The 26,420-nt window shown below is 37.9% G+C and overlaps 2 protein-coding genes across 15 annotated transcripts in view; one reads left to right on the top strand and one right to left on the bottom strand.

Annotated features, from left to right (window-relative positions):
- HOOK3 (hook microtubule tethering protein 3) overlaps window positions 1-604 on the bottom strand; it is an 85,855-nt gene extending 85,251 nt beyond the window's left edge. For 2 of the 4 annotated variants that reach the window (XM_036402584.2, XM_036402580.2), the window contains exon 1: window positions 477-604. In XM_036402584.2, coding sequence (XP_036258477.1) covers window positions 477-533 — 57 coding nt within the window. In that variant the 5' untranslated portion in view covers window positions 534-604. The remainder of the gene's footprint in view (window positions 1-476) is intronic. The other 2 variants (XM_036402582.2, XM_036402583.2) reach the window with 1 other exon arrangement.
- RNF170 (ring finger protein 170) lies at window positions 462-25,041 on the top strand. 11 transcript variants are annotated; one of them, XM_036402595.1, is made up of 8 exons: window positions 462-480; window positions 3,363-3,420; window positions 10,215-10,358; window positions 15,233-15,308; window positions 16,610-16,721; window positions 17,751-17,824; window positions 19,645-19,749; window positions 21,436-25,041. In XM_036402595.1, the coding sequence occupies exons 3-8, from the start codon at window positions 10,222-10,224 to the stop codon at window positions 21,703-21,705; spliced, it is 774 nt and encodes a 257-aa protein (XP_036258488.1). In that variant the 5' UTR covers window positions 462-480; window positions 3,363-3,420; window positions 10,215-10,221; the 3' UTR covers window positions 21,706-25,041. The 11 variants fall into 11 exon arrangements, with proteins under 11 accessions (XP_036258488.1, XP_036258480.1, XP_036258489.1 ...); XM_036402587.1 differs by lacking the exon at window positions 462-480 and adding an exon at window positions 715-754; XM_036402596.1 differs by lacking the exon at window positions 462-480 and adding an exon at window positions 844-904.
- The last annotated feature ends 1,379 nt before the right edge of the window (window positions 25,042-26,420 follow it).

Consider the following 26,420-nt stretch of genomic DNA (forward strand, 5'->3'; position numbering starts at 1 on the left):
TGTCTCTCGAGACTTAACCACTGCTTAAAAATCAGAGAAAAATAAACAGGCGGAAATGCAAGTTTCCGGTCAGAAAGGCGGCCTTGCTGGTCAGAGGGAGACGGGCAGGTACGAACAGCGGAGTACTGACATACAACGGCATAGGAGGGACCCGAGCCCCGGCCTGCAGCTCGCCAGCCCAGCCCGGGCGCACCTGGGGGCGCTCCCGCGCCGGCCCCCCGGGCCTTTGTTCCCCCGCTGCAGGGGCAGCGTTGAGGCGGAGCATGGCCCTGCCCAGGCACCCCCGATGCGCCAAGATAAGACATAAACAAAGCAAGGCCGGGCCGCCGGGGCTCCGCCGACCCGACGCGGCCCGGCCGGGGTGCGGGCCGCGGGGCCTCCATCACCGGAGCGGAGCCGCGGCAGGGCGGGAGGCGCCCGGCGCCGCGGCCCTGAGGCGCGACCCAACTCGGTGCGGGCGGGCAGCGCGCACTCACCCAGGTGAGCAGGCTCTCGCCGAGCTCGGCGCGCTCCAGGCTCTCCACGTTGAACATGGCGGGACTGCGGGGCCGCGGCCGGGTCGGTACCGCCGGTCCCGCCCCGCCCCGTCCCGGGCCGGGCGGTGGCGCCGACACGTCACCGCGCCCTGACGGACCGGCCGCGTGCGCCTGCGCCCGGCGGCCGCGGGGCGGGGCGGGGCGGGGGACGCGGCGCGACCCGGCGGCGTCGGGGGGACGGGGCGGGGCCGCGAGGCCGGCGGCGAGCGGTGGCTGAGGTACCGCGGGGGCACGGGCGGGGCCGCCGCGCACCGGGCTGGGCTGTCCGTCCCTCACAGCCGGCCAGGGGGGACTGGGGAGGGTCAGGGAGACGCGAGTCCCTCCGTTGCATGCCCGCCGAGGCACCTCGTACGCCGCCGGGCCCTCGGGTAGGAGGCGTGTGCAGTGCTTCCCCCGGCTCCGTTTGTGTTTGTGTTTGTGTGTGTGTGTGTGTGTGTGTGTGTGTGTGTGTGTGTGTGTGTGTTTGTGTGTGTGTGTGTTTGTGTTTGTGTGTGTGTGTGTGTGTGTGTGTGTGTGTTCTTGCCGCGGAGGAGCTGCTCAGGAGAGTGTCCGGCGGGGCTGGCAGCGTGGGTTTGTGAGGATGGTATACCACAGGCGTTATCCATGTTGGTGTGGAATGTGGCTTGGCTTCTGGGTGGAGCAGCCCCTACAAAGTTTTCCTCCTTTTGGAGTGGGAAATGACCCTGCAGTCACAGAGATATCATAGTCTTAGTATCTCGTGTGGCTTGGCTTGTGTATGGAGCAGCCTTGACGACGTTCTCATCTGTTTTTGGACAAGACAACGACGTTAGCTTCCTTTCAACAGAGCTCTGCTGTAGTGAATTTAATGAACAGGCAACCTACCAGTATCTAAAGGGGGTCTGCAGGGAAGTCAGAGAGAGACTCTTTGTTAGGGACTGTAGTGACAAGGAGTAATGGGTTTAAACTTAAAGAAGGGAAATTTAGGCTAGGTAGCAGGAAGGAATTTTTTACTGTCAGGGGTGTTGAGATACTGGAACAAGTTGTCCAAGGAGGTTGTGGATGCCCCACCCCTGGCCCTGTTCAAAACCAGTTTGGATAAGACTTGAGCAACCTGGTCTAGTGAGAGGTGTCCCTGTCGGTGGCATGGGGATGTTGGAACTGGATGTTCTTTCAGGTTCATTCCAATCTCTTAACATTCTACAATTCTATGAGTTACTTGCTTAGAACTAGTAGCAAGTGGTGACTAGGAAGAAGGATAATTAGATATTAAAATGGGCTGCCTAGGGAGGTGGTGGAGTCGCCATCTCAATAGGTGTTCAAGAAAAGACTGGACATGGCACTTGGTGTCATGGTGTGGTTAACAGGGAGGTGTTCAGTCTTAGATTGGACTTGATGATCTCAGTGGTTTTTCCAGCCTAGTTGGTTCTGTGTGATTCTTCAGGTGATTTAATTAATTTTTTATCTCAAAAACAAGGAGTCTGTCTGTGGCCAGGGTGCCCCTGCATCCTTGCTGTGCCCCAGCCAGAGGAGCTCTCCATCATGCTGCAAATGGATCACCTGAGGAGTTCAAGCATCTCTTTTTCTCTCACACAGTAGTGTGTTGGATTTTGGACTATTTGAAGTTTGCAATGAGAGTGTGTGGCATCGTGATAAGTTCTGCAGTTCCCTATCAGTTAACAATGAGCCTGGCATGCAGTGACATGGAGGAGCAGGCACAAAGCTCTGATAACGGTGGAGGGTTGTATAAACAAGAAGGGTCACAGATGTGGAAACTGCCGCTATTTTCCCTCTTTTCTCACACTTTTTCCATTTAATGAATTAGTAACATGGAGAAAAACGAAATGCTCCCTTTATGTGAGCTTCTTTTGAACTGTAGAGTATTGTAGGAGCTATGAAAATTTTCAAGTTTTCCCAGGAAAGTTACTTTCTTATTGATCTCAATCTGCTCTATAAGTTATAAATAAAATTTGTCTTCATTTAAAGGTAACTTTCAGTTTCAGGATGAATTTAAAGTTTTAAAAAACTGCACAACTACCAACTTTCCATTCCAAGTTTTAATGCGTGCTTTAAGCAACATGTTTGGTACTTTTGACAGCTTTCACAGGTACATTGCATGGTTTAAGGTTGTCTATCATATCTTCCTCTGTGTCTAATTTCCCACTCTGCTTTGCCCATTGCCACGAGGTGTAGCTTGTATTTTGTTGACGCAAACAAATACTGTATTGCTTTTTTGCCTTGCTATCTGTTTTAGATATGAGGTTGTGTAGGGAGGTAGCGCTTTCTACAACAAGGTATTACTGGGCACCTTTCCTAAGAGAGATCTGAAACCTCCTCATGCTTAGGTGAAGTACTACCATATTCCAGTAAACTTTATTATAATGAAGTGACAATATTTTCTTTTTCTTCCTACCTGACCAGGAAGGTGAGGTATCCAAGCTGAAGGCATACGCAGGCTCTTTCTCATGCTCCTATCTGCATATTAATTCAGTTCCACCCTCTGGTTTGTTTAGAACTCTGTACCTTTCAGTATGGTTTTGCCTTACAAAGTGGTGGAAAACTTTGTTAGGGATTGTTTTACACAAGCCATACATCACCCAGGCAGATATTCAGAATAGTGATGCTAAACAGGGCATTGCATGTCTTCTTGCTTCAAGTCATCCATGTGGTTTTCGACTCAGGATAAAAATTATTTGAGATATTTTGTTTTCCCAGTAGAATGGTATATTAATTTTGGATTATTTTCCCTCACAGCCTTGCACCTGTAGTTTGCAGCTGCATTACTTTTAATTTGCAAAACATGATTCCATCAGCAAAAGTAGAATATCTACTTTCTTTCTTCTTCTTTTGTTTTTTTTTTCTCTTTAGGAAAAAATGTGCCTCAGAGACTGCTGACCTCAGACCCTGCAGAAACCTGCTTTATCAGGCAAGTGCCTCAGTTGGTCAGTTCGTAACGTATACTCAACAAAATCATTGTTTGCCTACTGAAATTGCCCTCTCCTCTCTCTTAGCAAGACAGTTCAGACCTTTTCCATTCTCTTTTGCAAAGGGTATGCATACACTTGAATGTAGTCAGCACAGTCCTGAAAGCAAAGGTGGTAAGCATATAACTGAATATTATACAGCTGAGTTTGGCTGTATTTCTTGTACCAGCTGAACTTATTTGTAAACCCAAAGTTGATGCAAACTCATAATAATGATGCATTAGCAGACTGCATGAAATTCTAATAGGATAATCTCAAGTCAGTTTTGACAACCTTGTCACAGAATATATATCTCATCAATTTATATGTTGCTATATTATAGATTTTTTTTTAAATTTCTGTTAGCAAATGTGCCCTTTGGATTTTCTCCCACTGTGTAGTGAGAGGGGATACTTACAGTGCAGGGGGATACTTAGTACTAGAGATTGGTGCTTTATTCAAGTAAGACTGTGCTCACAAAAATGAAAGGCTAATAAATCCTGTTTCCTCAAGAAACACTTTTTCTAAGTATACCATCAATCATTTCCATTATTTCTGTTCTATAAAGTTATATTTGTCTACACTGCTTCTTCAAAGCCTGACTTTAGTACACTAAGGAACCTGGATAAAAATCTATCACCTCAGGATTTGGCTGATACAGGATTTAGGCTAGTAAACTCAGAGAGTCTTCAACACTTCCACTGTTCATGATGTGTAGTTCATGCCTGCTGTTGTTAATTGCTTCTGAATGCAATCTGGGCATATCTTTGGACTCTTAAAGATATGCCCAGATAACTGGATAAAGATATACACAAATAACTGTAGGATTCAGTTCACTGAGTCAAGTCCATTCCCAAAGTCCCATTGTCAATGACAGAGAGGGACCATGACCTGGTACTACAATAGAGCAGGAAGTAATTAGATAGCTTCTGATGAGACAGGTCTCAATTTTTGCCCTACATTTAAGAGTTTGTCTTTATTTTGGGAATTTTTGCCTGCTTTTCTCTTAAATAAAATGTGCTAAATTTATCCCTATAGATATTTCAGCTAATATGTGTTCAGGGATTAGATTACAGAATAAGCATGCTCTATTTTAATATGCTTAAATTCCTAAAAGTTGGGTTTTTTTTGTCTGAAACAGGCCAATCTTATTAGAAACTTTTTATACAAACCAATTTTTTGTTTGTTTCTCTTACATAGAAGAAAATTTTGAGGGGTTAAAGCCTTTTTGTTCTTAAGAAAGTGTGACTTGTGGTATTTGACTAGTTGGAGATGAATTAGCTTATCCTGGAAAACACACAACCTCTACAAATTAAGCAACTTTTTCAAAGGGTGGAAACGATGCTTTTGCTAATAAAAGGCAACTGGCAAAAGGAATTGCAGGTTCTGGCTTGCACCCTTGCCCACCATCACTTTATAATTAACTTATAGTTTTTTGAAGAACCAATGGTGGCTGTACTGCATCAAGAGAAAAACACTCAAAATAAAACTGAAATAAATGAAAATCCAAAACTCCATTTTTCTCATCCAGTTCACTCCCAGCCCATCCCATAAAGGACACATTGTTATCCAAATTACCTTTCAGATGTGAAGCAAATTGTACCATGCTCATAAAGTCAATACAGTAAGGTTAATAACTTGTATCTCACATCAGTATTGCTTGTGTGTTACCTCATTTTTTACTTCTCAGACATCAAGAGAGCCTCTTATTTCTTTTTCACTGTGCTTGCACATTCCTTTAGTAGTGTGTCCTAAAAATCTCTGTGGTTTTAAGAGTATATTATCATATGGCACTTCCCTGATAAACTCAAAAAAGTTAAAATACTTCAGAAAACGATGGGAAAAGTTCTGACTTTGGATAGCTGACAGCTGTTTAACATATCATGGTAAAGACTGGATTGTTTTTATGAGTCATGGCATGGGGTATTGTTATAGCAGTGCTTTATGTTGAACATTGAAAGTCCTAATAATACTTTTCAGTTCTGAAAAATTAAGAAATAATACATCCCCACTAGTATATATCTTTATTCCCTCACATTTCAATGTGTTCTGTATGAATTTCCAAGAATAAAAGCCATTGTACTTGCAGTATTGCTCATTATAGTTCTCTTTTTTTTTTGCTTAAATCTGCATGCATTGTTCATACATAACCACAGAGGGGAAAATGTAACTTTAAAAAGGTCTGTAGACTCTTGAAATATAAAAAAAAAATTAGTGTTACCTTCTGTCAGTGATCACTCTGAGAAAAACTTGTAATAAACAAGGTGATTTTCTGTACAGATGATTAATTACTGACAGATTTACAAATAAAACTTTATGATTTTACAAACAGTAAATTACATTCCTTTCTATTGCAAAACCTTTTGTGGACAATTTACTCTGAGGTTGTTTATACTCTCTAGCCATCAAGAGCTCTCATGGAAATGAATCAGTTCCCAGTGTACTGGGATGCAATGTCAAGCTGTAACTTAGCTAGCCCAAATGGATGGAGGAGTAACTCCTTGTCTTTGTCCCCCTTTTCTGTGTTGTTTTACTTGAAGCAAATGCCAGTAGTCTGAAGAATAAATAAACCTGGAATTTAAGATTTGGGCTTTGCCAGTGTTGTTTTTGAAAAGGAACAACTTTTAGGAAAAAGGCCCAGCATTTTTGTCAGTTTTTAAGTTTGCGATTGATATTTTTAAAATTCTGAAGTTGGTTGTACAAATCCAGTTTTGATGTGAGTATTATTAGATGTTGCTTGGTTTTCATCCTCTCATAGGCTGGAGTTATGCTTGCATTTAAGGAAGCCATCTTAATGAAATGGCTAAAAAGAGAAAAAGTCATAAGTATAACCAGAAATCATTTATCCGAATTTAATATATTTTCAATTACTGCCTTTTTTCCACTGAAGTAATCTTACACAGTTGGTACTTTTCTCAGAGCTAGCATAGACAGGAATTAATTTATTGTATTAAAGAATAGAAACGGAGCAATGAAAATAATTCAAACCTTCTTTGCAATTTTAGAAAGAAACAAGGTAACCTACAGAAAAGAAAGAAAGAAAGAAAACCTTTAAAATAATTTAATATCTGAAATGCCTGTGATGTAGAACCCAGATCTGAAAATAATTATATGAGGAAAAGGTTGATGAAATGCTGTCATTTTTTCATAACTGGAAAAATGTAATGAATCAATGGATGGAATTTAGTATGAGCCATACTAACTCACTCTTGAATTGCGTCAAATTATTAACAGTGACTATTTTAGGAGTGGTTAGATATATGTAATAAAATGTGGTTCTGGAAGGTTTCTCTGACACACACTTGGTCTTTATCAAGGCTGGCTGTCTCCAAAGACTGAGTCTTCATTACATTATTTAAATGTCCTATAGCTTGCTTCTTAGTTGCACCAGCTGAAAGAGCAACAATTGCTGAACACAAGCACTGTGAGGCAAGATTTCTTAGAAGCTATTTTTATTCAAACCACTGCAGATCACTCTTTGGCTGCTGTAGTTGCACTTGAAGAAACATGAACTGCAAGCCTCCAGTTCTGGGTATTTTGTTTGAAAACATTCAAGATAGCCTTGAAATCACAAAATTCCTTCCTCCTTTTTTCTATTAGTGTATTTTAACATTTTCTTTGTAGACATTGCTTTTTTAACATGCTATCTTAGAGATAGGATGAGGAGGAGATTGTTACTATCTCTACTGAGGCATGAATTCTGAGAAAATGTGTATTGGTTCTTTTGAAGTGATACCCTCTGTTTTGTAGTACCTAGTCTACACAAGTCTTGTCAGCTCTCCTGTGCAATGATCTTATTGAGAGAAAGTGTTGGAAGTAATAAGAAAAATATACAGAGCACTTGTTGGCTGTCCAGAAACAGCAAGTAAATTAAAATATGAACAACATGGGCATTAAGCATTGATAATTTGTCTTCTCTAGAATTTAGTGATAGAAGCAGCTGGGAATGAAGCTGAGGCAGATTCCACTCCCCCTCTATATAGTCTTTGCAGTATTGATACATAAGTAAAGACAAAGTGTCTCAGGGTGTTTGTGCAGAGAGAAAAACTGTGCAATAATTTTTCTTGTACACTATGCTTATTTCAAAATGTTATTGGGAAAGTCATATATGTTTCAAAATGAAGGGCTGAAGTAGATATAAGTAACTGGTATTATGTGCAAGAAGGAAGAGAAAGTGAGGATCTGTGTATTTCGTTTTCATGTTCTGATGCTAACTTTGGCACCCTAGTTTGGTATTTCAAGAAAGATGAGTGAGCAGAAATTAAGGCAAGCAGATGCAGTGAATGCTATTGATGGTAGGCAGATAAGAATTTGGAGTGTTGTTGCAAGGAACACACAGAAAGGGAAGAGCTGGAGTAGATGTCTTGAAGGCTGTTGAGGGAAACTGATTTAAATTGGTGTGATATTGATAATCTTGGTGTTGTTTTCAAAGTGCATCAAGCAAGCAGTGACAGAGGAAGTTCAGGTGTTAATATAAGAAGTGCTTGCCTTCCAAAGGTACAGTTAAATTGTCTGTATGTCTCTGGCACAATAGGCATTTCTGAAAAAAAACCCAAACCCAAAACGATGGGTAGTACTTAATGGGATGTAGTTGTCATTGGCATGTTGGTGTATTCTAACAGAACTGGTGTGGAGCAAGGGAGGAATTATACCAGTTCCTTGGCATTTATGTCTGATTTTGTTCTGAGTGGTCAACCCAGAAAAAACAGTGGAACAGAGTAAAAAATTAGTCAGCTGATAATGATACTTAAGGAGGAAAAACATAGAAATGGAAGATATTAGCATGCACAGTTGTGGAAAATGGCTGTCTCAAAATGATGCAGTGTAAGAAAGACAAGCTTCTTCAGGACAGGATATGCAAAGAACTTAAGTATATAGGCAGGTAATGTTGGGTTAGGGAGGCATCACAGCACACTTGCCAGTCCAGATCCTCAGCACCAGGGAACCACTGCTCAGAAAAATTTCACAACATCTTAACCTCATGGCTTTAGCTATAGGAATGTAATTGTGTAACTAGCTATGCAGAGAAATGCTCTAACTCCTTGTGTAGCCCCATGTTCCTATGTAAGACCTTTCCACAAAGATCTGGTCTTTCATTTGTTAGTATATATGAAACGTGTGTAAACACTGACCTACTTTAAACATGCCTTTCTATGAGTCACTGGTGTTCCACCTTTGAAAGAAGTTACTCTTTCCAAATACTGTGACACAGTTGCTTGTTGAAAGCTGTAATTAGCAAAAAATTGACTATACTTACAGAAATAATAGTCTCAGTTCAGATTGGCACACTTAGGATAACTTAGTTTATTGTTTCATTTCATATATGCTTCGTTATTCCATTTTAGCTTTCACAGGGAAAGCCCCAAAATACAACAATTAATGAAACCTCCCCTTGTTCTCCATGAGTTTGCTCTGCTCTTACATACTTACTTATACCACTTACACTTCTTAACACTACTCTGAGAATGTATCAACTTCTCTTGTATTCCTGCTACAGAAGGCCGCTGCCAAAAATGTAAGGAAGCTTGAAAAAAGCTCCACTGCTTATACTAGAAAAAATGTGGAGGGTGAGAGTAGCTGTCTTAGGGAAAAAATACGCTTTTTTATTAGCAATAGACTGACATGCTGAAATTTTGTCAGGGTATTACAGGTATCCACTAAAATCCTGATGACTTGTACTCCATTTCAGTTTTGCAATTAATTCAGGGCCAGAGGGTGTTTGGTAATATTTTCTAGACAGCGAGGTTTAAATTAAAAATGACACATGAGCTGTGGAGTGTAGTGAAACACTGATGAAAGCTTGCAGGCTGGACTAGGAAACAGAAAAAGATACCAGTCTTGATGCCTTCAGAAACCAACACTGGGATTTTATGACAGCTTCATGGAAAATACTTCAATTGTGCATGGACAGAGCTTCAATATGACTTCTTATGTCATTTGACAGAGTTAGCTTCACTGTTCTGATTTTGTAATATTCATAGCCATAGTTCATTTCACTTCCTGATTGCAACAGCAATGATTCAGCAGTGGGTTGGAAACTATTTTATGTCACGTATCCAGCTGTAGGTTAGTGCTGTGGGTTAAAAATGTTAACCTTAGTCACTGATGGCTACAAATGTGAAACAAATATAAAACAAGTGAGTCTAACTAAGGATAATACTATTTTTCTTTCAAGTTTTCCCCGTGTTTCCAGCTAAAGGCTGGTAATGCACAGAAAACGGAAATGAAGTTTAAAATGTATTGGGTGATCCCTGTGTATCGCAATGAGCATTTAACACTAAAACCAAAATGTCCTTGTTTCTTCATTCATGTAAGTGGTGAAAGTTAAGTTTCTGTGTTGGCTTAGCCTACCAGGAATGATGTGGTGTGTAATAACTAAAATTCTTGATAATGCAGTCTTTTAAACTTTCTTTCAATAGACAGTCCTTAGAATATGGCCAGTTCAGTAATGACCTATTCCTATGCAATTTATCTTATAAAGATTTCAAGGTAAACTATCTGACTATTTTTTTTAATGTTTAAATCATAACACATAACACATTTAAGATTTGTTTGCTACTGCATAAGACCTCTACAGCAAACTCAGTGTTCGTTAAAAATGGATATATTCCTTCTTTTTGTACCACTCTTTTCTCCCAACAATGACTATTCTGTTTACATATTGTTTGTAACTGTGTTTAAAATGTCTGTGCACATAACAAGACATGACACATACATTTTAATATATGTATATATATCTATTTTTTTTGCATTTTAGAGCTGTGATGGCCAGTCACCAAGCAGAAGTTCAGAGTTTGAAGCTAGATAATGATTCAGTTATAGAAGGAGTAAGTGACCAGGTACTGGTGGCAGTTGTGCTCAGTTTCACTTTCATTGCTGCTCTGGTATATACGCTTTTAAGGTGAGAATGTGTTGAGAGGAATTATTCATTTTTTATAAAAATCCTAACTTTCTTCACAATTGCGTGCATTGGTACATAAAAACTGTGATTTTGTGACAGTAAGGAAGGGGTTGTTTGATTGCTTACTATGTTTAACTAATTGCTTGGTACACCTAAAATCAAAAGTGGAGTTTAACGCTTCCATATCTTCAGATAAACAAGCTTAGTAGTGTTCATCATTCATTAAGATGGAAAATGGTTAAATTCACAGTCTGTATGGCAGCTGTGTTGTGTTTGTTTAAAAAGTACAGATTTGTCAACGACTCCAAGATTAAAATTGGATATATTCCTCCAATGTATGTTCTAGCTGAAGTCTCCTTCCAAGAAAGCAAACAAACAACAACCCAAATCCAAATAAATTGATTTTTTTTTTTCAAATGAGTATGCTGTACAACAGTGGACTGCAATGTGCATTCCATACAGGAAAATGTTAAGTTCAGAATTCAGTAACTTTAATGATGAAGTCATCAAAGCTTATTTTTATTTCAGAGTTTTTCTTTGCATCCTAACAAACATCTTAGCCTATGTGTTTTGGGAAAATGAGCTTCAGATTGGCTTATTTTATTTTATATTATTTTATTTTATCTTATTGATGTGTGTAAACCTCTGAACAGAGAACAGTTTTCAAAACCAAGGGAACTCCGTTTTAGTGACGCAGTGGCATCATGGAACTTGAAGAAGAAATGTCCACATGAGAAATATTGCTAAGGTAGGGTTACTTGAGAGCAAGCTACTAAATAAGCTATAGGTAGAAAAACTTGGTTGGACTGCAAGGCAGTGCTACTGTTAAGGATCAGGATATCACAAAAGAATCTAAGAAAGGCATTCGCTTCACCTTGCCTTTTTTTTTTTCCCAAAGCTGTTTCAGTTACTCAGATTGCTTTAATAATGCCTCTTTTTTATCTGCTCTGTTATGATTTTTCTATCCTTCATACTGACATTTTTGGCATTTGTGACTTGAATTTTAAGTGTTTAGTTTAAAAGTTAACACTTTATTTTTGAACTCTAGAAAGGCAAGTAAGAAATACTAAAAAAAAAAGTGAGTGGAACAAGGGTCAGCAGTTGACAAGAGTAGCAGGAGTTCAGTCAGAATTAAGTTCAGGGAGATGATGCATCAATTATGAAGAGTTACTTAGGGAGGCAGATAAGGCTAATTATCGACTGCCTCTGCAGAGTAATGAGGTAGGTAAAAAGTTTGACTGTGAATCCTGTTACATGCCTTGGTTTATTTTCTGGAGGGGCAAACAAACTGAAAACACAAAGCTTCCAGACTTTGGAGATCTGCATTGTATGATTTGTGGCCAGTGACAGGACTTGAGGAAACACGTGAAGCTGAGTCAGAGGAGATTTAGGTTAAGATACCAGAAAAAGGTTTTTCACCCAGAAGGTTGAGCAGCTCCCCAGGGAAGTCACAGCACCAGCCTGATAGAATTCAAGATGTGTTTGGGCAATACTCTTGTGCATATGTGTCTTGAGATGTCCATGTAGGACCAGGAGTTGAACTAAGTGATCCTGAGGGGTCCCTTCCAACTCAGCATATTCTGTGCCTGTGATTCTATGACTGACAACTGCAAGTCTTACCTGTATCCTCTCAGCTCCCTGCTCTGCCTTCTGGTACCTTTTGAAATTGTCTGTATTCAGCAGCACTCTTCATCTATCTTCTTTGTATTGTTGCCCTCAAAATCTGCATAGTATGATAGAAAATCTGTACAGTACAAAAATTATAGTACTTTTAATTTATTTAGCAGAGAGGGGGAAGTGAGGAAGAAAAAGAGTATTTTCTTTTTCTTCTCTAGTTACCTTAGTACAGTGGTCTTTGTGTTGCTTATATGGTGTTCATTACCCCAGTTTTTTTCTTTGCCTTTCATGCTTCTGTATCAACAGAACTGAAATACTTAAGTTGGGTAGGAACAGGTCATGGGTAAGTATACAGGAAGGAAAGCTTACAAGGTGATGAGTAGCTGCAGGAGCTGAATCAAAATGGAAATGAGCAGCAAGGAGTATGTGTTGCAGTAGATTTTAGGGGGCAGAAGCAGAATATGGAGAGAACTGTTAAGGGATATAATTGTTGTACTTGTTTCCAGGTGAAAGAACTCAATGAAGCATCACATCAAGGCTTCATTCATGCTTCTGGCGGAGAAACTTACAAGCCATAATTAACATTTTTAACAAGTTGCAGCTGTGTAGTTCAGGCACTATATGATACTTTTGTGAAGCCTGTATGCTTTTGAGTTATAAATTTTGATAAAATGAAGCCAGATTTTTTCCATCATCTTTTAAACTGGTGAGTAGGTTGTCACATTACAAATGAGATTGTGAAAATTCAGTGTATTCAGCAAATTAAAGGAAGCTTGATCCTTTAATTCCCTACAAGGGATTTGTCCTAGATGACTTAACTGTTCCATATTTATGGGTCTACATGTTTAGATTTTTTTAATCTAATTTTTTTATCCATCATATGGTTTGATTATAGAATCAAGTACTATTTTCAGCAGAAGTGAGATCTTAGTCCTTGGAAATTAACAGTGTCCATCACTGCACAGTGATGCACCAGTCCCCTTAAGTACTATCCCTCTATTTCCTTGCGTGAGACTGCACACTGAATGAGTCTTCTTCCTTCCAATAATAGTTTGGTGGGGCCCTCTGTGGTACATAATACAATCTTTCCACATCATGGGACTTTTCCCTCAAGTTTTGGCGTGCTAGCAGTCAGAAATAGGGAAATAAAAGGCCTTTGCATCTAACTTTATTTCTTTCTGGCTTGTGTTTGATAATGCCTCTAATGACATGGCACCATATTAGTTTTTATTTATTCAGTTATCTTCTCACACTAATTGCATGACAGAAGTTATAAATTTGATATGCCTTGAGCTCTGCCTGTCCCTTCCTGAACATTGCATAGTTTTCAGCTACATCACTGTCTTATGCATAAGTGACTGTACATGCTGTACCCCTGCAGCTCTGCAAATGCTCTCATGATTTCGGCATAGTATGTTATACCAGGGTAAGGTCATATAAATGAACACTTGCAGTAGCAAATTTGCTACTGCTAATTTAGTTGTTTATGGAGAAATCAGAATAAACTGTCTTACAATTCATGCCTTGCGCTTGTGTGTGAATCAAATTGGACTTCAATATATATCAGACATTCTGGAAAACTGAAGATGTGAAATACATTTATTTTGTAGCATCTAAACAGAAAAATACTTCTATACATATAACATGTATAGCAGACAGCATCCACAAAATCTGATTCATGGAGACCAAAGGTGCATAAGAAGAGTTTTAATACAGGCTTTCTATCATCCAGCTTTCATATGTCACCCATATTAGTATTAAATAAATTTTCTTTTTACAGATGGTCATGTAAATATTAGCATGAAAAATATGGGACTTGTCTATTTTTCTTTGAAAAAAGAATGAGGCAGACAAAATTTTAAACATTTTAGCAATAATGCAATAAACATTTGAGCAATAATGCAATATTATGATTGCCCACATTAACTGAAGGAAAATATTGCAGAAGCTTCTAGAGCCATTGAGGAAATTATATAATATAACTGCAACCAGAAAATATCCTGAAAGTTCAGCCGGTCCAGCCCTCATCTCTGACAGATGATCAGCTTACCTCAATATCCCTGGAAGTATTGCAACCTGTTTTTTTTGATTTAACTTTTAGTCAGGGATAGACCAAAGTAGCCTGAGGTAATCTTGTCTGATTTTGTACATTATGTAGTTAGAAATGTGTTTCCACAAGCCTTAGATAACTGTGGGAAATAATTGCTCATATTTTTAGACTGAAAGACTTTTCCTGTCCCCTTTTCACTCCATGAACGGTCTTCTATATAAACTGACATTTCTTAAGTCTTTCTCTAATGTAAAAAAATTGTGGGCAGTAGTTCCTATTATCTTCTGAACTTTCTCCAACTTCTCTATGTGTTTCTATGCATTTAGCCCAAAATGGTGAACAGAATCCAGCTGAGACCTCAAGAGTACTGAGCAGAATGTATCATCATTCAAATCCATATGAATTAATAAAGCATAAAAATTCATATGCTATTGACTCATATTTATTGTAACTCAACACCTCTGATTGCTGTCAGCACATTTTTAATTTCAAATCTGTCCCATTATGCTTTTGAATTTCAAATTTGAAATATATCCATCCTTCTTTCTTCAGTATGGCCCTTCCCAATGATTCCTCTTGGTGTATCTAACTTGTAGTTTGCCTGCCTGTAGAATCTTTCTTTTTTTAAAATAGAGTGATTTTAAAAGAGTGGTTTCTTTTCATATCCAGTCTGCTGATAGTTACATAAATTCAATATTCTAAATGCAAGTTTGTCTACTCTTTCTTATGCAAATATCATGTAGCAGATAAAATTGAAGTAATTAGGAGGTTCCAACTCTGTGACTTGGGCAGTGAGTGAAAAACTAGTAATTTATTGACTAATTTCTTGAGTAGACCAACAAATAAGAAACTAGCAATGGAGACAAAAACATGTCTTTAATCAAAAAGCTTTCAAGCAACTTCATTTTTTTTTTTTAGGTTCAAGGCTTAATTTTTTCTCAGATTAAAATCTAATTTTAACATGATTTAATGATTGGTTGTGGAGTCTCTGAAAAATCCTGCCGCTGTACAGCTTTAAGTGTCCAAAGTAACTTTAGGATCCAGAATAAATTCCTGTTTCCTTAATTATTTGTGTACTTCCTTTAAAATCCTTTATAGCAGGAAATAATTTTTTTTTGCCCTTTGTTCAGGTTTCATATTTGTTTCAGTGAGTTATTTTTCAATGTTGGATCACAGGGCTTTTTATTGCTTGTATTTCCTTTCACAGAAATGAACATCAGAACATACATCCAGAAAATCAAGAGCTAGTGCGAGCTCTTCGTCAGCAGCTTCAAACTGATCAGGTGCTGTACCAAGTGTCGGCATCTTTCAGCTCTCTGATGTGGGGTACTGCAGGCTTCTCTGAGGTTATGGAAGAAGATGATCTTGAAAGTTACGGGAGCTTACTTACTGTACAGAGGCATCCTTAAAGTCCATCAAGTAATGGGATAATGTACCCTTTTTAATGGATGCATCAAGTAATTAAAACTAAATTTTGGCTGGTTCTTTTTTCAAATAAGTTTTTGCCACAAGGTGGAGTATGTTAGATTATGCTGTGTGCTTCCTGGAATGTTCCTGGGAACTTTAGGGTAAAGGAAAGGAAATCTGGAGTACAGTTTGCTGAGAGAGGACAGGGGTAGATGTTTAGACTGATAAGCAGTGTGTAGCAGAACAATGGCACAGCAACAGAAGCCAGGCACAGACAGACAGAGAGGAACTTTTTAGCAAAGCCTTTAGTCACAGGACAGAGTAGTGGTTTTAAACTGAAAGAAGCTAGGTTGAGATGGGATGCAAGGAAGAAATTCTTTTCTGTGAAGCACTGGGGACAGGCTGCCCAGAGATGTTATGAATGTCCCATCCCTGGAAATGTTCCAGGCAGGGTTGGATGGGGCTCTGAGCAGCCTGGTCTTAGTGGAAGGTATCCCTACCTATGGCTGGACAGTTGGAACTTAGTGATCTTTAAAGGCCCTTCCAGCTCAGACCATTCAATGATTTTATGACTGCATCTAGTTAAACTGGTAGAGTCTATGCCATACTTTTGGAGAATATTGAAAAGTCTTTTATCATTATATTTCTTGAAATAACGACTGTGCATATTTATGTGGAAGACAAATACGGCAAAATGGGGAGAAAAACAGTTTCATGACAGTGACATACACAAGTTAATATCTTTGTGTGGGCTTGGAAACACTAAATGCTGCAACTGGTAAGCAACGCAGTTTGGTTACCTGGCTCTGGACAGAACCACTCAGGATAATGAAGTAACAATATAGATCCAAGTTTGTTATTCATGCTCTAGCATGTCTAACCTGACTCATTGTGAAGGACCAAGGAGGTTCTTTCTTTGTGGTCTTTAACTGGTTTGAAGCACACACTTACTTAACAGATGAAGGGAAAATAATGGTCCTGTCAGAAGAATGTGCTTATTGAATCAATACATTTAACTATGTTTAATTTTTACATTTAAATATATTTCTCATTTCACGTAGTTCTGTGTTTGACAGTTTGACTTATAGTGAATGAACACCAATTTATTATTTTTTAGAACTCAGTAGACTTATATAACATAGTATCTCCAACACTTTGTGTTTTCCTGCTGTTCCAGCAGGATGCTTCTGCTGGTGATCGGCATCGCTTCTATACAGATATGTCGTGTCCAGTCTGTTTGCAACAGGCTACATTTCCTATAGAAACAAACTGTGGACATCTCTTCTGTGGTAAGCAAGGAAAGCTCCTAGCACCAAAGTTAAAAACAGAACAGAAATACAAACTTTTGGCACTAGCTCAGGCATCCTAATTCAAAACTTTGTTTGCTTTTAACTGTTTATCATTGCATTTGCAAAATAAATAATTTTTTATAAATAGTTGAGAAAATACATTTAGGAATAAACAGTTACTTTAAGAGTGTGCTGCATTGTTTTCTATGCTATCAGGAATGAAACTGTTTAATTTTAAAATGTCAAAGAGTGTAATTTGTTTCCAGTTTAGTAAAAAACTCAAGATGTTGAAGAACATTTGGGAATGTACCATTTTTTTAAAAACTGTTTTAGAAATAATAAAATATTCTTTATTTCACAAAATATTTTTTCTTGGAAGTTCTGCAGAATTATAAGTAAGTGCAAAATTGATTAAAGTGTTTGGTTTTGTGGTTTTTTGAGGCTATATTTATATACTGACACCCTATGTAGCATTTTGCTTCTTCTCCTTCATTTTCCCAGTAGAATTCTTCCATCTCTTTTTTTTTTTTTTAAGTATATAGCATATACCATGCCCAGTTGTTTAAATGAAAAACAAGCAAGTTTGGAAAACAGATAAAATACTTACATTTTAATATTTGTCTTCATCTGTTGAAACTGATGATGATAAAGCCAAGTTTTTAGGATAAATTTTACATCTCTTGACATTTTTGTGACTTCTACAATTTAAACTGGCAACAATTTTTATTATTTGCTTCTTCACTTAATGAATAAAAATTTGTTGTGTTTCCCGGAAATAATGCCTTAAAATTATTGATTCAGTTGAACCTATTCAGGAGTTTTCTCATTAATAGCATTGAATTTGAAGATGTTAGTTCTTGGTCTTGATCTTCAGTGAATGCTGTACACAAAATTACATCAGAAACTGTGGATTTAACCTAACTGCTTATATACACTTTTTGTTGTTTCCTTTGCCGTGAAATGTATTATTTCAGGCGATGCATTTCTCATCTGAGGTGTTTAAATGTGTGTGTACCTTACCTCCACCAGGTTCCTGCATTATTGCCTACTGGAGGTATGGCTCATGGCTGGGTGCCATCCGCTGTCCAATCTGCAGACAGACGGTAATATTTTAAATCATCGTCGACCTGTCAGTTTGGCTGTCTAGAATAGCCTGCCAAAAGGCACTTACATGTGAGCTGCAATAGTGAGGCTGGCAGATAAAGAAGTCTGAGAAACTGAAAAAGTACAGAGGGATATGTGAGACAGGAATGGTGGACATTCAGTTTTTCCGAACTTCTTGCTTTGACAAGTGGCTCCAAAAATTCAGATTGTTCTGCAATAGTTGATAACTCAGCTATTTTTCTGTAAAGACTATATGAAAACAGAAAATTGTGAGATTTAAACTATGATCCTTTCATGCTTTCTGTTGAAGATGTTATTAACTTCTTTTACCAGAATTTGCATCTGAAAGGCTTGGCTGCACACTACTGGCTCCTGAGAAATACGCTCTCTCTTCCCTCTGTCCCTACCAAAAGACCTATCCATGTCAATTTCTTATTTTGGTCTTATTTTTAACTTGTATGTGTTATTAATTTAATCTTTGTAGAGAAAGCACTAACTTACTTCCTACGCAACTTACTTACATTGTCAGTTTGAAATATGTTCCTGCAACTCATTAAGGCTTAGGATCTCTGAGTCTGATAGTGTATGTTTTAACAAAAGTACATCTTTATTTTAACAGTGCACAAACTAAAGAGCTAGTAACTTCTGATGAATTATGTAATTCATGTCCTTGTCCCTCCATTGTGTCCTATTTTGATTGTGTGTATCAGCAGGACAAATGACTGTAAGAAGACAGTTGAAGGAAGAAAAAATAGATATGACTGGAAGAAGAATGAGTAGGTTTAGAGTGTAGCCAGTGAAGAAAAAGACACAAATAATAGGTGGGGAAGGTGTGGAAAAGGGGAAAATAAGTGATTTTCTTTATTGTCTTTCCTTATGTATGTTTTCATTTATGTTTCTCTGAGTAACAGGTATATTAGGTGGCACAGTTTGCATGGTTATGTATTCATTCTAACCCTGATTTATAAATGGTGAAGGGAAAGATGTATACATGAACATGAGTCATACAACAGGTTTGTGGCAGGACTAGAAGTTGAATGTAGATCTTCTTATGCTCTCGTTTCTGAATGTGACTGCCACACAGATTTATATTTAGTTGCCAGTTACAGAGGAAGCTTCGGAAGACTATAATAATTTAAAGTACTATGCCTTCCCTGTTTCCCATGATAATCTGCATTTTTTACCTGTACATTGCTTCCAAATAGAAGTCTCAGCAACTCCTATGCAGAAAGATAACATACGTAAGGTCATACTCACATATATCTTACTTCTCTATGTTTGCATGAAAGTTAACCCAAGAACAGAGCAAAGTTCTCAAAGTCCATACAAAATAGTTGAAGGTTAATATCTTTTTCTTAATTCATCTCGGTATGAAGATCCATATGCAAAACCATGAGTTTTGCTGCATGTTTGTTGTTATGCAAGGCAATCCTAAAAATAGGAAAAGAAAGGCCTCATTGATTGCTTTATTCTATTTTCAATTTAGAAAAGAAAATTAGATTAATTTGGTAAATTAGTTTTGTTCTCCAAATCATTTGTCCCACTTATGAAACAAAAAGCATTTAGGTGTTTAGGAAGCCTCTCTTAAAAGGAAAATTATTTTGTGCTTTTTTTAAAAATCTCTTTAAAAATTAATATTCTGTAAGGAGCTGTAAGGAATTAATTAGTTAAAATTTAATAGCAGTACCCATGCTAGTAAATTTCAGGTTATTCTCCTATTAACTATTCAACTAAACCAAAGGTTTTTTAGTTTATATAGTTAACTAAAGATGACTGTTTTACATTTGCATGTGTAGCATAATCTCCCTGCTGTGCCTAGGTAACACTATTCTTACCACTCTTTGGTGAAGATCAGCAGGGTGCAGCCCAAGTGTTTCAAGATGTTAATGATTACAATCGAAGATTTTCAGGACAGCCCAGATCGGTAAGTTTTGGGTAAATTTAGGTGGAAGTCAATGGTGTCAGGAGAGTTTGAGAGCAATTTTTGTGTTTTTTCCCCCTTCTTTTTTTTTTCTTTCCCTGGGATATGGATTTTCTCTTCCTGATGCTTAGGGCCTAGGCAACTTTTCTTTAGGAAATTCATGTTGAAATGGTTAGGCCAACCCCAAAATTATTTATTTGTCATTTATGAAAATGTAGGCAAACTTACTTTTTTCTTGTAAGTGAGAATCTAATAAGTCTTGAGTTTTCTCAAGTGTTCATGTGTTAAGTTTGTTTTTAGATATGAGTCATTATTTTGAAAGGATCAATAATTAGTCAGTAAAAATACTTAATGAAATAAATGACGTGCAAGGAAGAATATTCACTTCATTGGTCTTTTTACTCTGATTATAAAGAAGAATATGAAGTTCTGCTCTGTGCCTTTCTCCTCAGACAGCTGTACGTTGTCTTGATTTTTTATTTCCCCTAGTTTATATTACAGTCTTTTTTCTCCTTTCTGAGTAAAGAAGAAAAAGAATTTTTCTTCTGTAAATAGCTAAGAGGGGTGGTCAAAGTTCTACAAATGTTAGAAAGTCAGCCTTGTGAGCCCATCTCCTGTGTGCGTGTCCTGTTTTGCAAGGTGAAATGGACACACATGCATACTAGTAACCTCCCTCCTTGTCTTCATTTGTAATGGGATTTGGATATAGCAAAAAGACATTAAAAGAAAAATGTACAGTACAAAGAGACAAAAGAGGGAGGAGTATTTTTCTAAACCACAAAATGTATGGGTTTTGTCCAGAAGAGGTTGAAACTGCCTTTCAGGCTCCATTAGACCTCTCTGCGAGCTGTGTCTAGTCCCCAGTAACCTGTCTGAGGTCATGCCAGAAATCTGCACTAAAGCCCTAATTGGACTAGATAAATTGTCTTTGATTTATACACAGTGTTACCACGTACAAAATTTCTTTCTCAAAAGCTTTTTCGGCTATGGCACTAAGTCATTCTGTATGTAGAAACTGTGTACCATAGAAGGGAGCCAGTATAAAAAAAGGTTTAAAGTTCACCCCTCCCTGCTCGTCACAACAAAAACCTGAATATTTTCTTTTGAGCAGTCTCTTGCTAAGCTGGCAGATTCATAGTAGCAAAATGGAAAGGAGGCGGGAATGGATTCACTTAAAGGTTCTTTAGTTTACTTTGAAGCTTCATCCATCCTTTGGAAACTTGTGTGAATCACTGGTTATACACCAGGAGAGGGGGTATTGTGTTTCTGAAAAACTGTAACCTATTCTACTTTACCCATTAGGTTTTTTCTCACAATCCTGGTTTGTCTTGCGTTCTGATCAATATTTTACTCCAGTTAACCTGTTTGCTGTTTCTTACTTTCCCAGTCATTTGTTTTCCTCTATTAGTCATTGATTTTCCTTCATAATAGATGCCAGTATATTTTCTCGTGATATATATCAAGTATATGCTTTTCATTGTAGAATAACAAAGTTTAACTGTTTCTTGAAAACATATATATTCTAATGCCTTTCTACCTGGTAAAACTAAACTCATTAACTCTTCCCCGATTTTGTTTTAATTCCTATAAACTAACAGAATCAAAGATATAACGTAGTAGTAGAAACTTCAGTTTAGCATGGATGAGTTGCTAAAGCAAAATACTAACTTTTAAATTTTTTCTTTATAGATTATGGAAAGAATTATGGATCTCCCCACTTTATTGCGACATGCTTTCAGGGAGATGTTTTCTGTAGGGGGCCTCTTCTGGATGTTTCGCATCAGGATATTCCTCTGCTTGATTGGAGCCTTGCTGTACCTGGCTTCACCTCTGGATTTTCTTCCTGAAGCTCTGTTTGGAATTCTGGGGTTCTTGGATGATTTCTTTGTCATTTTTCTGCTGCTGATATATATCTCTATCATGTACAGAGAAGTGGTAACACAGCGTCTAAATAGATGAAATGGACAAAAGTGACCTAAAAGCCAAGTCAGTTGTGGAATGTTTTAAAAAGAAAACTATAACGTAAGTATGATATAGCAAGGTGCCTGTGTATGATTTCAGTAGTAACAATTTCTTAGCTGGTTATGTTATACAAACATAAAGGGTTAGTATATGGTGATGCTTAACTGGAATCTTTAATTTGTGCATTACATATGCTTCATGAGGAAGGAGGTTAGTTTTATAATGCTGTAATAAACCACCTTAATCTACTTCCACCTGATGAACAACTGTGTGTAATGAAAGCAGGAAACGCTTTCTTTGGTGTGTTGTGGTTTGTAAAAAAGGAGTTCTAGCAAAGTACTTCAAACAATAAGCCCTTTGCATTATCTAGATGTATAAGAAAAATCAGAAATTCTTCACAGTACAGTTATCATGGTTAAATTGTTTGATGTCTCCCTGTTGTGGACTAGATTTTTTTGAAATAAAAATTTTTTGTCTCTGTGGAAGAAGAAACCCAAGGACCGCATTACAATTATCACCTTGCAGTTTGCTGTTGTCCACATGCTTCAGAAGAATAAGGATAATTCCTTGGTATTGCTTGAACTGCACTATGTACAGTTGCATGCAATTTGTACCATTTTATTTTTATATTTGGGAATATATACATAGTATCTGCTCTACACTGAGAAACCAGTATTATGCACATCACACTCATTAGTGCTCTATTTTTTAAGCAAGAGCATGGTTTTTCTCTTCAGACTTTTTCATTTGGCAAGTATATATCTTAGAAGCAGAGGTTTTGTGTTGCTTTGGGTCAATGCAATATGGCTGAAATGCAACTTTGCATTTCCATATATGCATTAAAATATTCTGCCAATTAGAGAGGACACTCAAATTCCAAATAGTGGTTGAAAAAAAGAAGTCAGAACTGGATGTTTACAGTACATGTACTTGTATGTGTACAGTGTAGATGTTTACCCAAATGTACATTCTGCAATATACATGTACTAAACAACATAGATATTGGGGTGATTTTCAGTTGGAGTTTTCTTGTTTGGTTGGTTGTTTGATTTGGACGTTGATAGAAGAGGTTCTGAATTACCTTGAAAAATAGTGATAAAGGACTATAAAAAAATATTGAAAGTGTTTTCAAAAATACCAGGGTATTAATTATCCTTAAAGCTAATTTTTTTTTATGTTGCATTTGAGCGTAGGCTACCATAGCTGTTCAAGTAATTTGAAAATGCTTTCATTTTGAGCAATGATTGTGACTATAAAGATCCAGAATATGACAGATCATTGTACTTTTTAGCTAGAGGACTGATAATTGCAATTTAACTTCCTGAGTACTTGAAAGACAGTGAATTAATAGGTGATTCTTTGTGTGTTTACATATATAGCTGAGACTTAAAACGAAAGGGACCTTTTCACTGCTTCTGTGTTTTCCCCTTGCAGGTGTCTTTCTACAGCTTCTAGAACTTAAGCATGTGCAGGAAGATGATAGAGCTGAAACCTCAGGTGTCAGTCATTGAGGGTACAGATTGTCCTTCAGTGTCAGTGTTCTAAATGACATTAATTTAAAACTAAATTCACCAAATCTTCATTTGAAAATTTAGTTTTGGAAATCCAAGGACATTTTACAAATGAACTGGAAAGCTAAATTTTTCTTTGTTGCTGTTTGTTAGAGATGGGCAAGAAGAGAAAAGGGAAGTAAAGTAAGATTTGGAATAAAAGAGCAAGAGAGAAAATTACATTTTTGGAAGCAATGCTAGCTGACTTTTCTTGAGCATCTTGGTTGAGCTTTTCACCATGTGTTGGCATTGCTAATGTATGGTGATGTTTTAGTTTTAGTGGCTACCTCAGTTAAAGCTCTTTAAGGTGTTATTGAGTAAGGGTGAGAAATTCATAAGCTGTTAGGTGCATTTACAAAGCAAGACAGTAGTTTAGGATATTACATAAGACAGGATTTCAGTTTTACTATAAGTGTTGTTTTTAGTTTTGGGGTTTTCTTTCTCAAGAAATCTAGCTGAAAACAAACCCCAAAAATTCTTTATTGATTGAGTAAATTTAACACCCTCTTTTCTCCTGGAGTTTAAATTGTAGGTCTCCTTTGAGAAGAGTGTGAACTGCTCTTGTAATTAGAGTTTCTTCATGGAATTTGTTGATCTACTGCTTCATCCATACTTTTACCCTATGATTATAATTTTCCCATGACTCTCTAAATCCAGAGTGGATATAGATGCACATGAAGCTGCTTACTGATTGGTTGTCTTTGAATTTCCTAATTCCATGCACTACTGTGAAGTTCATGTGGAAATTTCCTATCCCATCTAAGGGGATCCTGTGTATCTGAAATCATACACAAACCACATCTGAAAGACTATATGAAGTTTCCCCATGTTCTTTTTCTTCAGTAAAAGAAGAAAAAGATAGCCAGAAGGGTTTCACTCAGAGGCTTCTGCTTACTTTTGAGTATTGAGTAACATTGTAGTCTTAAATCCAGCACATTAAATGCTTGATAGAATTATAACTGTTCTTTTCAGTGATATGTGTGCTTGCCTGTGGCTATTCTTTTTTGGTCCTGCAAGCCAATGATAAACAGTATTATGACTTGTTCAGGCCTTTTTGTGTAATGCAAAGATGCATCTGTCCTGCAATGTCTGGCCACTGCTCCTTTCCACAAATCTGAAATAGCTAAAGGCTAGCTGTCTTGGGTGCTTAGCTTAAGCTTAACCTAAGAACTCCCAAGAAGCTGGAGATTAAAATATGACCATGTAGTATTCCTGAACTGTGTGCTGCCAAGTTGTTCAGGCAGCAGTGTGAAAGGTAAGGGTTAGGGCTGAACACTGGCTTCAGAATGTGAAGGAAGGAAACAGGTGATGCTGTGTGCAGAGTGACTGCAAACATTGCTGTGGTTTTGTCTCCTGAGGTGGGGGAGGCGTGTCACTAAGGGGGGGAAATTTTAAAAAGGAAAACTATAGCATGAAGATGTATGGGAATAAAACACAGTTCTTGAAAGACCACATGGGCACCAAAAGCTATGTGAAATATTTGATTGTTCTAGCAATATTAACAGAGAGGAAAACAAAAATTATACTTAATAGCTCTTACAAAATAACTTGTAGCATCTTGAGGCCTAATGATCATCGCTGTATAGAGCGATCCATTTCTGTGCTATTTGTGTGCCACACCATTGATGTCTGTGAGGATCAGGCACAGCAGTGTGGTTTGGGGATACAATTTTGCCGTAAGTTTCATAGAACTGTAGCAGTATGTTACACTAGATTTTTAAGACAAAAGAATTTAAAACTACTTATTGTTACTTTTAATGATAATAAATTACTGTTAAAGAGATTCTTTTGAATTATTTTATTTTATTGACTATCTGGATGCAATATTGTTTTATTTCCCCTTTTTCCACTTCCATGCATTAAAGTTGTAAGTGTGGCGTCCCACCCTTGAGGGGAGGGGAGTACTCAAGATTTGTAGGTGCCCATGGTCAAAAGGAATGACAAAAGTCAGAGGATCCATGAAAACTTACTAAGTTCTATTAGTAAATTACATACTTGGCATGGAAATTGGTATAAGTTAGGACCTTATCTCCTCTATGAACACATGGCAGTGGGTTTTGAACAGAGGGGTAAGGTGAAAGGGGACAGAGAAAGAGAGAAATTAATTAAAGAGGGGGAAAGAGAAGAAAGGAGAGGGGGAAAGAGAGATGACCAGTCCTAGCTCCAGCATTGAATCCATCTGGGGTGTCCTGGGGATGTCCACACATGTGGGCTTGGTTGGAATACCTTTTATAAATCTCCCCATCTTGGAGATAAGTTTGTCACTTTCTATGCAAATTACTAATCCTGTGCAGTCCATTCCTCTAGACGTTTCTGGAAATGGGTTGGGGATGGCTTTGGGCATCTTTGGTGGTCTCAATCCCCTCTTACAGTCCATGCCCACTTCTCAGCCTCATCCCTGCATTTGTGCTGTGTTGTGTTCATCTCCAGGAGCCAGAACTAGGACATTTGTCCCAGAAATGTGCTGCCCTACCTCCTTATGGCCTCTTCTCCAGCCACATCCTGTTCTTTCTCAGTGTATTATTACCAATAATTCCTGGCTGTTATCACCAACAATCCATGGTTGGCTCCATCTGGCTATCAGTTTTTGAGACATACACATTAGCCCTCTTGTCTCCTAGGATTCTACAGGCAGTAACTTTTCTGCAGTTGTGATCTGTTTTTATTGTAGTGTCTGTGGTCAGGATGTTTAGAGTTACCTCAGTGGTTTTCATCTTTATGATTGCCAAAATAAAGATTACAAAGTTTCTAAGAACTTAGTAGAAGTGTATTATACATCAGATGTCCTTCCCTAGCAGTCCAACTCATTCCATCAGATCCATGAGCACTAAGGTTTCAGGCTGATAAACCAGTACAGATGATCAGTTAGCCCTTCACATAACAATCCTCAAGCAAACAAAAGCATAAAGCCAGGTGTATGAGAATGTAAGCAAACAGAAAATAGTCTCTGTAAGTTTACAGGAAGGATGAAGATTGGGCTTGGAAGAACTGGATGTGCCTTCTCTGTGCTGCAGTCCTGAGCTTTTCTTAATTGATGTCATGAGATGCAAAAGCATTAAGGGGTTGACTGGAAGGGATATTTAGGGGTAAGGTGGGAACTCTGTTGCAGTATGTAAGCAAGCGATTCATCAAAATTTGTTTTGTGATCTTCATTTTGGTCCT

This window comes from Molothrus ater, chromosome Z, assembly GCF_012460135.2.
Source record: "Molothrus ater isolate BHLD 08-10-18 breed brown headed cowbird chromosome Z, BPBGC_Mater_1.1, whole genome shotgun sequence".
NCBI classification, from domain to species: Eukaryota; Metazoa; Chordata; class Aves; order Passeriformes; family Icteridae; genus Molothrus; species Molothrus ater.